The 16,666-nt window shown below is 56.1% G+C and overlaps 1 protein-coding gene across 1 annotated transcript; it reads right to left on the bottom strand.

Annotated features, from left to right (window-relative positions):
• Positions 1-912: 912 nt before the first annotated feature.
• On the bottom strand, positions 913-13,481 carry TNFAIP8L1 (TNF alpha induced protein 8 like 1). Its single transcript, NM_001193682.2, is given in 2 exon segments — positions 913-1,496; positions 13,374-13,481. A coding segment is annotated over 1 exon segment (561 nt). The 5' UTR covers positions 1,494-1,496; positions 13,374-13,481; the 3' UTR covers positions 913-932.
• Between the last annotated feature and the right edge of the window lie 3,185 nt (positions 13,482-16,666).

Here is a 16,666-nt window from a genome sequence, read left to right as displayed (position 1 = left end):
CCTCAGCCTCCCAAAGTGCTGAGATTACAGGAGTGAGCCACTGCACCTGGCCCCAATTCCCCCACTTTTTTTTTTTTTTTTTTTTTTGAGATGGAGTCTTGCCCTATCACCCAGGCTGAAGTGCAGTGGCACGATCTTGGCTCACTACAAGCTCCACCTCCTGGTTCAAGCAATACTCCTGACTCAGCCTCCCGAGTAGCTGGGACTGCAGGCACCCGCCACCACACCTGGCTAATTTTTTGTATTTTTAGTAGAGATGGGTTTCACCGTGTTAGCCAGGATGGTCTTGATCTCCTGACCTCATGATCCGCCCACCTTGGCCTCCCAAAGTACTGGGATTACAGGCGTGAGCCACCGGGCCCTGCCCCGAGCCCACTTTTTTTAAGGACCCCAGTCCTTGAATTGAGGCCCACCCTACTCCAAGATGACATCCTCTGAACTAATCCCATTTGTAATGATCCTATTTCCAAATCAGATCATCTTCTGGTCCTGGGGGTTAGCATGTGAATTTATGGATGGGGCCGGGGGGGGAGGGGTGCCGCGATTTGCCCCCTAACTAGTCCTTGTGTGCGGGGATGAAAATCCCAAGCGACGTCACCAAGTGGGAAGCAGCAACTTTTGACTTTTACATCAAGCGACCCAGGGGTCGGCGTGGCCCAGGAAGTACAAATAGGGGTGGAAGGTGGTCCCCAGAGTAGGGCCCCAAATTCCTCTCCCCATTGGGCGGAAGCCAGGAGAAGAGGTGACATCCGTGTCTGAAACAGCTGCTACAGATGGCTCAGCGTCCTCTCAAAGGGGCCAGGTCACCCACCTGTCTGGGGGAGTTCGACCGGAGTCCGATTGGGAGAAAAGAGGTGGAAAAAACCCACAAAGCCCACCGCGCCCAGCAGAAGAGCCCCAGAAGGCGCGAGGGGCGCGGTCGGGCCCGGGGCTCAGAGGCTGCCCTCGTCCAGCATCCGGCCCAGGCCCTCGCAGATCCTGCGCAGGTGGGAGCGGTAGGGCTCGGCGGGGCCATAGAGCGCGGCCAGGAAGTCGCAGTCGGCCAGGTGGCCGAACACGTGGTTGATGCGGCCGTGGGACTTGGCGGTCAGGTGGGGGCCCACGGCCTGGTGCAGCAGGTCGCGGCACTCGAGCAGCCCGGCGGCCAGCACGCGCCGGTCGAAGGTGAAGTCCACCTGCTGGAAGCTGACGGCCGTCATGGCCAGGCAGCGCGCCCGGTGGCGGAAGCGCCGCAGCAGCGCCAGCTCCTCCCCGCCCAGCTGGTCCCCGCGCAGCAGCAGCCCCAGCTTCAGGGCCACCTTCACCAGGTTCTTGAGCATCTTCTGGGCCTCCTTGCGGCTGCGCGTGAACTCCCTGGTGGCGCGGTACAGCTCGTCCAGCACCTCGCTGCTGGTGTCATCCACCAGCACGGCCACCACTGCCTTAGATGCCATCTTACTCAGGAGCTTCTTCTGCGCCTGCAGAGCCAGACTCTTGGTGTTGAAGGTGTCCATGGCCTGCGGGGGACAGGGACCAGCCATCAGTTTCGCACACTGGGGCACTCACACAGAAGAGGTGACACCACCACAGACCCCAGAGGGTCTGACAGAATGTGTTTCTTTAAAAAGTGTCATGCTGGACGCAGTGGCTCACGCCTGTAATCGCGACAATTTGGGAGGCCGAGGCCAGCGGATCGCCTGAGGTCAGGAGTTCAAGACCAGCCTGGCCAACATGGTGAAACCCTGTCTCTACTAAAAATACAAAAATTAGCCAGGCTTGGTGGTGGTCACCCATAATCCCAGCTACTTGGGAGGCTGAGGCAGGAGAATCTCTTGAACCCGGGAGGTGGAATCTCTTGAACCCAGTGAGCTGAGTCCATGCCACCGCACTCCAGCCTGTAATTCAAGCCTGTGGTCCCAGTGCTTTGGGAGGTTGAGGCAGGTGAATTGAGGCCAGGAGTTTGAGACCAGGCTGGGCAACATAGCAAGACCCTATCTCTACAAAACAAAATCAAAAATTTTATTTTTTATTTATTATTATTTGATTATTATTATAAACAGAGAAGGCCCTTCTGAAACCCACTATCTGTAGGGCCTGACACCAGCCCTCAAACTCACCATTTCCTTGCTATGAGCTGAGAAGGGGTTCAAGGTGATCATTACAGGGGTTCCGTTCCATACCCCTAGGTCCAGCTCAACACTCCCCACCCTCACCCCACAGCTCTGTGAGATGGGGTTCCAAGTAAGCCCCAGACTCCAGGCTGCTCAGGGTGGAGGAGCCCCGTTACTATGGCAGTGCCTTCAGCCCCACTGCCCCCACGGGGTTTGTTTATTTATTTATTTTTGAGACGGAGTCTCGCTTTATTGACCAGGCTGGAGTGCAGTGGCGCGATCTCGGCTCACTGCAAGCTCCGCCTCCCGGGCTCACACCATTCTCCTGCCTCAGCCTCCTTAGTAGCTGGGACTACAGGCGCCCGCCACCACACCCAGCTAATTTTTTGTATTTTTAGTAAAGATGAGGTTTCCCCATGTTAGCCAGGATGGTCTCAATCTCCTGACCTCGTGATCCGCCTGCCTCGGCCTCCCAAAGTGCTGAGATTACAGGCGGGAGCCACCGCGCCCAGCCTCCACAGGGTTTATCACAGGCATGCCTAAGGCCTTCGACTCCAAGTGAGCCAGGGGGTGATGGGTTCACAGGCAGACATTTGTGGGGCTTCTGGGAAGGCATGGCTCCGATGATTCCTCCAGCAGGGAAACACTGACTTGGACAGCCCCTGTCCAGGCTGGGGCAGGGGAGGTGGCCAAGGTGAGAGGCTGGCCAGCTCTCGAGGCACAAGAGCCAGGCCTCTGACTGCAGAGCCACCCCCCTGTCCCTGTCTGCTCCTTTTCTCTGTCCACTCTGCCCTGTAGCCTGCCCAATTTCCCCGGCCCTGGAGCTTCCCCCTCCACCCACCTCCTTCCTGCAGCTCCGGAATTCTTCCTAAATCTCAGAGTGGGGCATAGCCCTTACCTGCTGATAACCAGCTGACAGCTCCCCGAAGCTCCCAGGACCAAGCCCCATACCTCACTTGGAGCCCTGACTCTTCCCTGTGGACCCCAATACCCTACGACCCTGTCTCCTCCCTGGTGAACTCCTATACATCCCCCAAAGCCCTGGCCCCTAAGCCCCTGCCTCTTCCCAGGTGAACTCCTTCCTATCCCCAAAGCCCTGGTCCCGAAGCACCTGCCTCTTCCCTGGTAAACTCCTATACATCCCCATCACTTTGGCCCCCAAGTCTCTGCCTCCTCTGAGATGCAGGTGTCCCAGGCATCCCCACTGCTCTTCTGCTCCCCGGCTCTGCACCCCCATTGGTCTGCCTCACCCCAGGCTGCAGGGGAGGTCATGGGCCCGATTCCTTATCCACAGCGTCCCTAAAGACTCTAGAAACATCTGCTGAATGAACTGGGGGAGGAGGGAGGGCCTGAGACCCGCCCCCGGTCTCCCTCACTGCCCCAGGCCCTGCTCAGCCTCCACTCCCACCCCAGTGCCAGGCTGCCAGTCTCGGAATGCCATGTGGGCACCCACCTACCCCAGGAGCCCCCACAAAGCAGGTCTTTGTGTGAGTTCAGACTCTGGGAGAAGTTCCAAACCCTCGGCCGCCCTCTGAGGTCAGGGCAGGCACGGGAATTACTGGATGGGCCGCCCCTGCCCTCTGACCTCGGTCACCAGACCCTGGCTCTGCGCAGAAAAGGGGTGCTGTTGACTCAGTGCCACGTGGCAGGCCCTGAGTCAGCGACATATGCCCACTTCATCACCCCCACCGTGTACTAGGCAGGTTGCTTGTTTTGCAGAAGAGACCACAAAGGCTCAGAGAGGCTGAGCCACTTCCCCAAGGCCGCACAGCAATACAGTGACCACTGGCTCCCAACGCCCTTGAACCCCAACTCCCTCTGCCTTCCCCATCTAACACCCTCAACTGGCCCTGAGTCTTAGAGGGCAACCCTGATATTTAGGGCCTGCTCCCAGCTCTGGCCTCTGCAGCAAGCAACTTAACAACGGGTCTCAGTTTCCCCATCTGAAATACGGGGAAGATCAGAACTAACTCTGTCCTGGGGCAGAAGCTTGTGACCAAACCCCCAATCTCCACTAAGCTGTGAGCTTCCTCTGAAGAGGCTGCAGCCAGTGCCTAGAATTCCGCCCTTCCGTGCCTCTCAGCTGTGTGAATTTGCAAACCTAGTTCTATCTCAGTGAGATTCCCTGTGCGAAAAAAAAAAAAAAAGCTGGCCGGGCACGGTGGCTCACACCTGTAATCCCAGCACTTTCGGAGGCCGAGGCGGGCAGATCACGAGGTCAGGAGATCCAGAACATCCCGGCTAACACGGTGAAACCCGATCTCTACTAAAAACAAAAAATTAGCCGGGTGTGGTGGCTAATAGTCCCAGCTACTCGGGAGGCTGAGGCAGGAGAATTGCTTTGAACCCGGGAGGCGGAGGTTGCAGAGAGCCGAGATTGCACCACTGCACTCAAGCCTGGGCGACAGAGCGAGACTCCATCTCAAAAAAAAAAAAAAAAAGCCACACATGGCTGGGCACGGTGGCTCACGCCTGTAATCCCAGCACTTTGAGAGGCCGAGGCAGGTGGATCACTTGAGGTCAGGAGTTTGAGACCAGCCTGGGCAACATGGTGAAACCTCATCTCTACTAAAACTACAAAAATTAGCCGGGCGTGGTGTGGTGGGCTCCTGTAGTCCCAGCTACTTGAGGGACTGAGACTGAAGAATCGCTTGAACCCAGGAGGCATAGGTTGCAGTCAGCTGAAATCATTCCACTGGACTCCAAGCCTGGGCAATGAGAGCGAAACTGTATTGCAAAAAAAAAAAAAAAAAAAGTCTGCAGATTTCTTTTTTTTTTTTTTTTTTTTTGAGACAGAGTCTCGCTCTGCCGCCCAGGCTGGAGTGCAGTGGCGTGATCTTGGCTCACTGCAAGCTCCGCCTCCCGGGTTCACGCCATTCTCCTGCCTCAGCCTCCTGAGTAGCTGGGACTACAGGCGCCCGCCACCACGCCCGGCTAGTTTTTTGTATTTTTAGTAGAGACGGGGTTTCACCATGTTAGCCAGGATAGTCTCGATCTCCTGACCTTGTGATCCGCCCGTCTCGGCCTCCCAAAGTGCTGGGATTACAGGCTTGAGCCACCGCGCCCGGCCATAAGTCTGCAGATTTCAAGAGCGAATTCCCGAACCCCTGGGTCCCGTCTCCCCAATTCATAGATGAACAAACCGAGGGGACTCAAGAGGAAAAGGCCTTTCTCTGCATCTGGGGATGAGGTCCCTGGACCCCATCGGCCCTGGAGCCCACATCTTTCTGCCCATCTCAGGAGCTGCGTGACCCCAGGCAGGGCTGTGCCCCTCCCTGGGCCTTGACTTTCCCATCTACGAGTCGTGAGGCTGGAGAAGTTGATTCTGGAGGGGAGTCAGGCCTGTTTACAGCTTCAGGAAGGGCCTGGGCTCCCAAGAACAACCCCCGCCCCCTACAAGGCCAACAGGAAGAGGGATGGGGGCAAGCAGCTGTGGCCTCCCTTCCTGACCCCACACTCCGAAAACCATTGGGGCAGCCCCGGTCCTGCTGACACCTGGCGCGGCCCAGCTGCCTGGCCTTCCCCTTCCTCCTCCCTGACCCATTGTTCTGCCAGAAACGCTCCCATCCAGGCAGCCAGACAGGAGGATGACTGCTCTCCCAGGGGAACAGCCGAGGACCAAAATAAACCTGGGTCTTCCTTCCTGCAGGAGGCGGTGTAGCGGCCGCATCAGCCCTTCCAGGGCAGGGGCCTTCCCAGGGACTGCCTGGGGCCTAGGGGCATCACCCTCCAAATGCCAGGGCACCCCGTTATCACAAGCACACACAGCCCGCTACAGCTTCTGGGATTCGGGTGTTAACACCCATTCAGTGGCTTGACAAGCATTTATGGAGCACCAACTGTCCTGGGGCAGAAGCTCGTGGCCAAACCCCAATGTCCTGAACCAGTGACGTGTGCCTATTTGTCATTCTCACCTGGTACTGGCCAGGTGGCCTGTTTTGCAAAAGAGACCACAAAGTCACCGGGGATACAGCAGCGCCACTGCACTCCAGCCTGGGTGATAGAGTGAGACTCCGTCCCAAAAAAAAAAAAAAGCTTCCAAATGTCTAAATTGGCCCTCTAAGAAATACCGTTGGCCGGATGCGGTGGGTCACACCTGTAATCCCAGCACTTTGGGAGGCTGAGGCGGGTGAATCACCTGAGGTCAGGAATTTGAGACTAGCCTGGCCAACATGGTGAAACCCTGTCTCTACTAAAAGTACTAAAATTAGGCTGGGCGCGGTGGCTCATGCCTGTAATCCCAGCACTTTGGGAGGCTGAGGCGGGCGGATCACAAGGTCAGGAGATCGAGACCATCCTGGAGAACACAGTGAAATCCCATCTCTACTAAAAATACAAAAAATTAGCCGGGCGAGGTGGCGGGCGCCCGTAGTCCCAGCTACTCGGGAGGCTGAGGCTGGAGAATGGCATGAACCCGGGAGGCAGAGGTATAAGAGAGTCGAGATTGCGCCACTGCACTCCAGCCTGGGTGACAAGAGTGAGACTCCGTCTCAAAAAAAAAAAAAAAACCACTGTGTTCCCCTGCTGGAAGGAGGAGGTACCAGTAACCAATAAATAGAAACCAACAAGTTAATTTGAGAGAGAGAGATGGGCCACGGGGGCGGGGGATGAAGGTCAGGGTAACCAGGAGAGCCTCTCTAGGGAGGGGCTGGGCTGGTGGAGCTGGGCCTGCAATGACAGGGTCTGCGGGAAGATGCTCCAGGCAAAGGGCGCAGCCTGTGCAAAGGCTCTGGGGCAGGCTCTGTCGCTTGTTACAGGAACAGCCAGGAGGCTTCAGCCCTGTCCACAGCCCGTCCAGGTCCATCCACAGCGCTGAGGTCTCCCTGCTGTGACCCTCGACAGATCCCATGCATGGGGATAGCTTTCCCATCTGCAAAATGGGTGACCAGGTACCAACTCCCTGGCTCCCTTGATTATTTCCCTGGTCCCTATATTCTTTTTTTTTTTTTGGAGACGGAGTCTCACTCTGTCGCCCAGGCTGCAGTGCAGTGGCGCGATCTCGGCTCACTGCAAGCTCCGCCTCCCGGGCTCACGCCATTCTCCTGCCTCAGCCTCCAGAGTAGCTGGGACTACAGGCGCCCGCCACCTCGCCCGGCTAATTTTTTGTATTTTTAGTAGAGACGGGGTTTCACCATTCACAGGATGGTCTCCATCTCCTGACCTTGTGATCTGCCCGCCTTGGCCTCCCGAAGTGCTGGGATGACAGGCGTGAGCCACTGTGCCCGGCTCTTTTTTTTTTTTTTTTTTTGAGACAGAGTCTCACTCTGTCGCCCAGGCTGGAATGCAGTGGCACCATCTTGGCTCACGGCAACCTTCGCCTCCTGGGTTCAAAAGATTTACCTACCTCAGCCTCCCGAGTAGCTGGGATTACAGGAGCGTGCCACCACGCCTAGCTAATTTTCGTTTTTTTTTTTTTTTTTTTTTAGTAGAGATGGGCTTTGGCCATGTCGGCCAGGCTGGTCTTGAACTCCCGGCCTTAAGTGATCCACCCGCCTCGGCCTCCCAAATTGCTGGGACTAAAAGGTGGGAGCCACCATGCCCAGCCTTAAGTATAAGTTTATATTCTCCCTCATTAAGTAATGGCTGCATTTAACAACCAGATAGCAAAATTCCTGAAAACACAGGAGGTGGCTCTGGTGAGCTGGCTGCAATTATGTGACAAGTCCCTGCCATCCCCACCCCTGTCCCATTAATTCTTCATGCCCCTCACAGAGAGTGTCAATAATTGATGGGTCTGCTCAGCAGGGCCAGCCCAGCCGCTCCATCTGTCTTGTCACAGCCCCGACTGTGCTCCGGGAGTCCGGGGGGCTTCAGGTCTCTTCCCACTGAGGCCAGTGATCCCAGGCCTCACCCCACCAACTCCCAGGGTCCCACTGCACCAAGCCCTTTAAGACCCATGACTCACAGGCTGGGCGTGGTGGCTCACGCCTGGAATCCCAGCACTTTGGGGGGCGAGGTGGGTGGATCACCTCAGGTTGGGAGTTCAAGACCAGCCTGGCCAACATGGTGAAACTCCATCTCTACTAAAAATACAAAAATTAGCCGAGTGTGTGTGTGTGTGGCACACACCTGTAATCTCAGCTACATGGGAGGCTGTGTCACGAGAATCGCGGAGGGCACGATTCTCTGGGGGGCGGAGGTTGCAGTGAGCTCCACTTCACTCCAGCCTGAGAAACAGAGTGAGACGCTGTCTCAAACAGAACAAAACAAAAAAAAATCCATGACTCAGGCCTTGCAAGTCGGTGTCCATTTTATTTTTATTTATTCTTTTTTTTTTTTTTTTTTTTAAGACAAGGTCTTTTTTTTTTTTTTAAGGTCTTTTTTTTTTTTTTAAGACAAGGTCTTACTCTATTGCCCAGGCTGGAGTGCAGTGGTACCATTATAGCTCACTATAGCCTCGACCTCCTGGGCTCAAGTGATCCTCCCACCTCAGCCTCCTGAGTAGCTGGGACTACAGGTATGTGCCACCACGCCTGGTTCTTTTTTTTTTTTTTTTTTTTCTGTAGAGATGGCGTCTTGCTATGTTGCCCAGGCTAGTCTCGAACTCCTGGGCTCAAGTGATCCTCCTGCCTCGGCCTCCCAAAGTGCTGGGATTGCAGGTGTGAGCTGCCATACCTGGCCAGTGTCCATTTCATTTTATTTTTGTTTTGTTTTTTTGAGACGGGGTTTCGCTCTTATTGCCCAGGCTGGAGTGCAATGGCGCAATCTCAGCTCACTGCAACCTCTGCCTCCTGGGTTCAAACTCCTGCCTCAGCCTCCCAAGTAGCTGGGATTACAGGCATGCACCACCACGCCCGGCTAATTTTGTATTTTTAGTAGAGACGGGGTTTCTCCATGTTGGTCAGGCTGGTCTCGAATTCCTGACTTCAGGTGATCCGCCCACCTTAGCCTCCCAAAGTGCTGGGATTACAGGCATGAGCCACCGTGACCAGCCAATTTTATTTTCATTTATTTATTTTTTGAGATGGAATCTCGCTCTGTTGCTCAGGCTGGAGTGCAATGTCGAGATCTCAGCCCACTGCAACCTCCACCTCCCGGGTTCAAGCGATTCTCCTGCCTCAGCCTCCCAAATAGCTGGGATTATAGGCACCTGCCACCATGCCTGGCTAATTTTTGTACTTTTAGTAGAGACGGGTTTTGCCATGTTGGCCAGGCTGGTCTCAAACTCCTGAACTCAAGCGATCTTCCTGCCTCAGCCTCCCAAAATGCTGGTATTACAGGCGTGAGCCGCCACACTTGGCCAGTGTCCATTTTAGTTATGGCAAAAGAGAGAGGGGAATCTGTTGGCCCAAGTTGGGGGTGACATCAGTTGTTCTCAAACTGGGTTCCCCAGAACCCTCAGGACCACCGTACGGATAGGCAGGGTCCAGCTGCCTGCTGGGTTGTGGCAGGGAGCCTGGACACTTTCCACTGTGGCCAGATTTCCACTGGAGAAAGGGTTCGAGGGCCAAACATGAATATCAGGTACCCACAGCTCATGGCTCTGCAGAGGAGGGGACAGGCTTGCCTCAGCCCAAGCAATAGGTTCTTACACTGTAGAGAAGCCTAGGATCACCTGGCAGGAGGTGCATCCAGCCCCTAAATGTGTCCCAACGCAACCCACTTCTTCTTCTTCTTCTTCTTTTTTTTTTTAAACAGAGTCTCGCTCTGTTGCCCAGGTTGGAGTGCAGCAGCGCGATCTCGGCTCACCGCAACCTCCGCCTCCTGGGTTCAGGCGATTCTCCTGCCTCAGCCTCCTGAGTAGCTGGGATTATAGGCACCCACCACCATCCCTGGCTAATTTTTCTATTTTTAGTAGAGAAGGGGTTTCACCATGTTGGTCAGGCTGGTCTCCAACTCCTGACCTCAGGTGATCAGCCTGCCTCAGCCTCCCAAAGTGCTGGGATTACAGGCGTGAGCCACCATGCCTGGCCTAACGCAACCCACTTCTTACCTCCCCCACAGCCTGGTCCCCTTGTCTCCTGGCACCATCTATCCCCATGCCCCCGGTCTATCCTTCCTGTAGCAGCCAAAGGGTGCCAGTGAGTACCTGAGTCAGGTTCTATCCTTCCCCTGCCAACCACCCTCCATGGCTCCCACTTCCCTTGGGGTCAAAGTCAAGTGTTCCTGGCAACCATAAGAATCTGCACACCATGCCCTGTCCCCTCCCTGCCCTCTCCTCTACCCTCTCTCCTCCTCGTCACCGCTCCAGCCCCATGGGCCTCCTTGCTGCTCATCCATCATGCCAGGCGGCATCCTGCCCCAGGACCTTTACACAACTTATGCCCTCTGCCTAAGCTGCTCTTCCCCCAGGTCTCTACATGGCTGTTTCTTTCTTGTCATCCAGGTCTGGGTTTACATGGCCCCTCCTCAGGAGGCCCTCCCAGATCCCCCGTCTATTTTATTTATTTTATGTGTATATATTTTTTTAATTTTTTGAGACGGAGTCTCACACTCTGTCAACCCAGGCTGGAGTGCAGTGGTGCGATCTTGGCTCACTGCAACCTCTGCCTCCCGGGTTTAAGTGTTTCTCCTGCCTCAGCCTCCTGAGTAGCTGGGATTACAAGCACCCACCGCCACACCCAGCTCATTTTTGTATTTTTAGTAGAGACAGGGTTTTGCCCTGTTGGCCAGGCTGGTCTCGAATTCCTCACCTCAGGTGATCCGCCCGCCTCGGCCTCCCAACGTGCTGGGATTACAGGCGTGAGCCACGGCGCCCAGCCAATTCTCTTCTTTTTCTTTAAGACAGGGTCTCACTCCTGTCACCCAGGCTGGAGCGCAGTGGTGTGATCTCGGCTCACTGCAGCCTCAACCTCCCTGGGCTCAGGTGATCCTCCCACCTCAGCCTCCAGAGTGGCTGGGACTACAGGCCCGCGCCACCACACCTGGCTAATTTTTTCTTTTTCTTTGTTTTCAGTAGAGACAGGGTTTCACCATGTTGCCCAGGCTGGGAAATTCTCTAGATGGACCTGCAAGGTTTTGGTTATGGGGAAACTGAGTCAGAGAGGGTCACGAGCTTATAAAGCAGTGATGTGGCAGAATCAGAATTTGAACCCAGCCTTTAACCTAGCGCAATCCTTTCCCCATCCTAGTCCACAGCACATTTGGGGTTCAAGTCTCCTCTCTCCCAGAGCTCACCCCAGAGGGGAAGGATGGAAGCCTTAGGAAGCTTCTAGAAGCACTGTGTCCTGTAATCCCCTCCTCGGGCCTTTGACAATGTCTTGCTGAATCTCCCCCACACCTCAAAGCACCCTCCCTCCCCCCAGTTATCTCAGCCCCTTTCCACAAGAAAAAGGAGATGACCAGCCCCATTGGACAGATGGGGAAACTGAGGCCTAGAAGCTGGGAATTTACAAGATCCCAGGAACTCTGCCAGAGGTCCCTGCGTCAAAGCTCGGGTGGGTGTGATTCCAGGGAAGTTGTCTGCTGAGGGGTGTCGGGGGATGCTGGGAAGGGGCAGGCAGGCTGTGGAACCAGGCGGTTCCTCCCTCTCGATCTGCCTCCTCGCGCCCCTCCCCGTCTGTAACACCTGAGGCTGTACCTGGGCAAGTGTGAGTCATTTTTTAGCGCTGACGTCTCTCTGGGAGAAGTGTTTCCCCGTCAATGGCTGGAGTTTTGTCCTCAAGGCACACTTTCGTGGCCCCATTGGACAGACAGGGACACTGAGTCCTCTGGAACCCACCATACTGAATTGTCAGGCAATCAAAGGACCCCTCGCCCACCTGGGCTGACCCCTGGAGGAACGGGGACGAGGAAACTGAGGTTCTGGGGGCACCTGACAGTTGGCCCAAGGCCACACAGAGGGAGGGGCACACGGCGGGGCCTCAGACCTACACCTGTCTGCAGAGCCGCTTCCTTTAGGGACCCCCTGGTACCCCACGATTAGAGCAGGATTCAAGTCCCCTCCAGCCCATAGTCCCCCCAGGGGTCTAAGCACTCACCCGCCACCTGTGTCCCAGGCTGCTCCAGCCTCTGGCCAGTTCCCAATTCACCCAGGTGTTTGTGTGGCTGGAGACAGCCCTTTGTTCACTGTTTCCATAGGTACAGCGTCCCTGAACGGCCCCTCCTCTGCCCCTCCCAGCCCTTGCCTATGCAGGTCCTGGGCCGGCCCATACAGGGAGCTTGTTATGTTTCAAAGTTGGCGCCCTCGGACCTGCCGTGGTGGCAGAGGGCATAGCCCATGCAAAGGCCCTGAGGCAGGACCTCGCCTGGGGTGCTGGAGGAACAGGAGGAGGCCAGTGCGACTGGGGCAGAGCCACAGCGAGGGTCAGGGGGGTTACAAGCAGGGCCTGTATTCCTGCACCTGATCCCCCAGCAGTCGTAATTCGGTGAGTTACGACCCACTCCTGTTTTACAGAGGAGGAAACAGGCTCAGCAGAATTGAAAAACTGGTTCAAGGTACCATGCGGGTGGCAGAGTTCAAATCTAGATTTGCCCAAGCTCCGCCACGACTGGGCTGACCCCGCTGGGACCTCCCGAGGCGTTCACCGCCCCCAGCTGAGCTGGGACTGGCTCAGGAAAGAACCTCTGGTAGCCTGTTTACACCTAGAGCTGCTCCTCCCCCAGCCCTTCCCCCCACCATAGAGAAGGTGCTGGAAAATGTGAGGATGCAGAGAAAACAGATTCTGTCCTTCCTGTGTCCCCACCTCCCTGGCCAAACATTGGAAGCATTGGCCTCTTTCTAGGCCTTAGTTTACCATCCCAGGAAATGGACCTAGTTCGACTTCACAGAAAAGGCCAGGAGGCGACAGACGTCCTTCAGATCACCTGCCAATTACCTTGGCAGCGACGGTCCCAGTTCACAGCTGGCAAAACTGAGGCCACGGCCCCACAGGCCACTTGGGAGTTCGTTAGGGGCCAGTCCGGGTGGGCCTGGGCGGGCCTAGGCCTGGCTCCCCGCCACCGATGCCTGGTTTAGCCAGAAGCTACAGTCAAAGCTACAGTCATGCCCACCTCCGCATGGCTGGCCCAGCTGCCCACCTCCTGGAATGCCCTCGGGGTTCTGGAATCTGTCCTGAGCACCTGTGGCCCTGCAGTTAAAGGGGGCAGAGTCCACTAGATTCCACGGAGGGGTGGGGGTGCTGGTCCCAAGCAGAGCCCCACGCCAAGGGGGGCAATTGAGACTCAACCTGTCTCTCCCTAACCTATACAGCAAGAGGGACAGAGAGACAGAGGGAAACTGAGGCAGGAATGCAGACGGACAGGCGGCGGGGTGCAGAAGCATTACCGGGCGGGAGAGACAGGGCGGCCAGGTGGTCCCCGGGATGAGCTGAAATAGGGGGCGCCCCGGCACTTCTCTCTCACCTGCTCTCGGAGCAGAGTCCGTGCGTCCAACCGTCGGGGGTCAGTCCAGCCGCCTCCGTGGGCTGGGGCCGTTGCCGCGGCAGTGGGAGCAGCGCCGGAGCGGGGCCGGGGCCGGGGCGGGGCGGCAGCGCGGCCCCGCCCTCCACTTGCCTCGCCCCTCGGCAGGACACGCCCTCCACTCGCCCCGCCCGCAGGAAGGGACCGGAGAGTTGCCAGGCATGGAGGGCGGGCCGAGTGCTTCGGATTAGCCAATGACAGGGGGGCAATGTACGAAGAGGCCAATGGGAGCAGGGCACTGCGACGGGAGGAGGTGGGGGAAGGGGCGGAGCCTGGGGCGGGGTCAGGCGGGTCTGGGGGATTCCTCCGGAATCGCGAAGGGGCCCGGATGCGGGGGCGAGGCCGTAGACGGGGCGCCGGCCACAGAAAAGGGAAAAGATAAGAGTATGAGATAGACGGAGAACCTGGGGAGGGAGGCACAGAGGCACCAACAGGAAGAGACCGGAGAGCCAAAAGGCAAAACAGAGCAACCACGTGGTTCTGCACGGGCCCCTTCCTCCTTCTGGGGCTCAGTTTACCCACCTGGGTAATAGGAATTTCGGCAGAAACATGTTTCTCAAAGTTCGGCCTCGGGGAACCTTTCGCGTCAGAAAGATCTGAGAGGCAATGTAAAAATGCATTGGGCGCGGTGGCTCACGCCTGTAATCCCAGCACTTCGGTAGGCCGAGGCGGGCAGATCACGAGGTCAGCAGATCGAGACCATCCCGGCTAACACGGTGAAAGCCCGTCTCTACTAAAAATACAATAAATTGGCCGGGCGCGGTGGCTCAAGCCTGTAATCCCAGCACTTTGGGAGGCCGAGACGGGCGGATCACTAGGTCAGGAGATCGAGACCATCCTGGTGAACACGGTGAAACCCCGTCTCTACTAAAAAATACAAAAAACTAGCCGGGCGAGGCGGCGGGCGCCTGTAGTCCCAGCTACTCGGGAGGCTGAGGCAGGAGAATGGCGTAAACCCGGGGGGCGGAGCTTGCAGTGAGCTGAGATCCGGCCACTGCACTCCAGCCCGGGCGACAGAGCCAGACTCCGTCTCAAAAAAAAATAAATAAATAAAATAAAAATAAATTAGCTGGGCGTGGTGGCGGCGCCTGTAGTCCCAGCTACTCAGGAGGCTGAGGCAGAAGAATGGCGTGAACCCGGGAGGCGGAGCTTACAGTGAGCCGAGATCGCGCCACTGCACTCCAGCCTGGGCGACAGAGCGAGACCGTCTCAAAAAAAAAAAAAAAAAAATGCAGGTTCCAACTAGGCGTGGTGCCTCACACCTGGAATCCCAGCACTTTGGGAGGCCAACGCAGGAGGATCCCTTCAGCCCAGGAGTTTGAAACCAGCCCAGGCAACATAGGGAGACCCTGTCTCTACAAAAAAAGAACAAAAGAAGTTAAAAATTTAAAAATACAGATTTCTGTGCCACTAGAAGGGATGAATGTAACCCAGGGTTGTGGGGCTAAGATAAATCTTTGGGGTGAAGTGGAGGACGCCTGGAGACACCATCAGAGGATCGCCAAATCCAGCCTCAATTTCCACAGGAATGAGCCTGCAGGACACACAGGAGCTCCCCGGCTGCGCAGCGCCAGCTGGGGTCCACCAGAGAGGATGCAGCTGTGAGTCCTGGGAACCAGGCCCTGGAGCTACTCCCAGGCCCTCTGCGGCTCCATTTCCGCTCTGCAGCCCCAACTCTGGGTCCGGGTTGGGGCTGGGGCCTAGGGAGCCCATAGCAGCCTCGCTGTTTCTTCCTCCAGGAAGCCAGACAACAAATTGTTGAGGGCCTGTTGTGTGTCCTGACCTTCACCCGGGATTCAGGAAGACCGTGGCACAGGCCTCAGGAGGCAAAAGTAAGTTAAATGTCTCATTGGCCGGGCCGGTGGCTCACCCCTGTAATCCCAGCACTTTGGGAGGCCGAGGTGGGCGGATCACCTGAGGTCAGGAGTTTGAGACCAGCCTGGCCAACATGATGAAACCCCGTCTCTGCTAAAAATACAAAAATTAGCCGGGTGTGGTGGCGCATGCCTGTAATCCCAGCTACTCGGGAGGCTGAGGCAGGAGAATGGCGTAAACCCGGGAGGCGGAGGTTGCAGTGAGCTGAGATCTGGCCACTGCACTCCAGCCTGGGCAACAGAGCGAGACTCTGCCTCAAAAATAAATAAATAAATAAATAAAAATAAAACATACAAAAATACAAAACAAAAAAAAAATTAGCTGGGCGTGGTGGTGCACGCCTGTAGTCCAAGCCACTTGGGAGGCTGAGGCACGAGAATTGCTTGAACCCTAGAGGCCGAGATTGCAGTGAGCCGAGATCGTGGCACTGCACTTCCAGCCTGGGCTACAGAGCAAGAGTTCATCTTAAAGAATAAAAAATATGAAAAAATTAGCCAGGAGTGATGGTGCACGCCTGTAGTCCCAGCTACTTGGGAGACTGAGGCACGAGAATCACTTGAACCCAGGAGGCAGAGGTTGCAGTGAGCTGAGATTGCACCACTGCACTCCAGCCTGGGTGACAGAGCGAGACTCTGTTTCGAGAAACAAAACAAAACAAAACAAAACACCTTCTTATTTCATTTTGGAGGAGGAGACTGAGGCCCAGAGAGAGGAAGTAACTTGCCTGAGGTCACACAGGCACAAGGTGGTAGAGTCAGGAGTGACTGTCCCGTTTCACAGATGATGAAATGGAGCCCTGGAGGGAAGAAGTGATGCGTCCCAGGCCACACAGCCAGATGAGGCAGAGTGGGATGAGGACCTGATTAGGTTTGACTTTGGTGTGGTGTGTACAGCTCCCGTCACAACCCCAGCATCAAGGGGGTCTCCGCATCAGGGTAGGAGGACTGGAGGCATCTGAGCTTAGTGTGATTTCGCCTTTTTTCTTTCTTTCTTTTTTTTAAGACAGGGTCTCGATTTGCCACCCAGCCTGGAGTGCAGTGTTGCATCACAGCTTACTGCAGCCTCAACTTCCGGGGCTCAAGCAGTCCTTCCGCCTCAGCCTCTCAAGTAAGTGAAATCACAGGTGTGCACCACCAAGCTTGGCTAATTTTTATTTTTATTTTTTATAGAGATAGGGGATGTCTCACTATGTTGCCCAGGCTGGTCTCGAACTCCTAGCCTCAAGCCATCCTCCTGCCTCTGCCTCCCAAAGCGCTGGTATTACAGGCAAGAGCCACCAAACCTGGTCTCTTTTCTATATCAGATAAGAAGGTTGGGGCTCAGAGGGCTGGGGTTCAGTGGGGTGTGTAGGGGTGGGGGAG

The sequence above is a fragment of the Macaca mulatta genome, chromosome 19 (assembly GCF_049350105.2).
Source record: "Macaca mulatta isolate MMU2019108-1 chromosome 19, T2T-MMU8v2.0, whole genome shotgun sequence".
Lineage (NCBI taxonomy): Eukaryota > Metazoa > Chordata > Mammalia > Primates > Cercopithecidae > Macaca > Macaca mulatta.
Note: the sequence above shows the minus strand (reverse complement) of the source record. Positions and strands in the feature narration are given on the sequence as shown.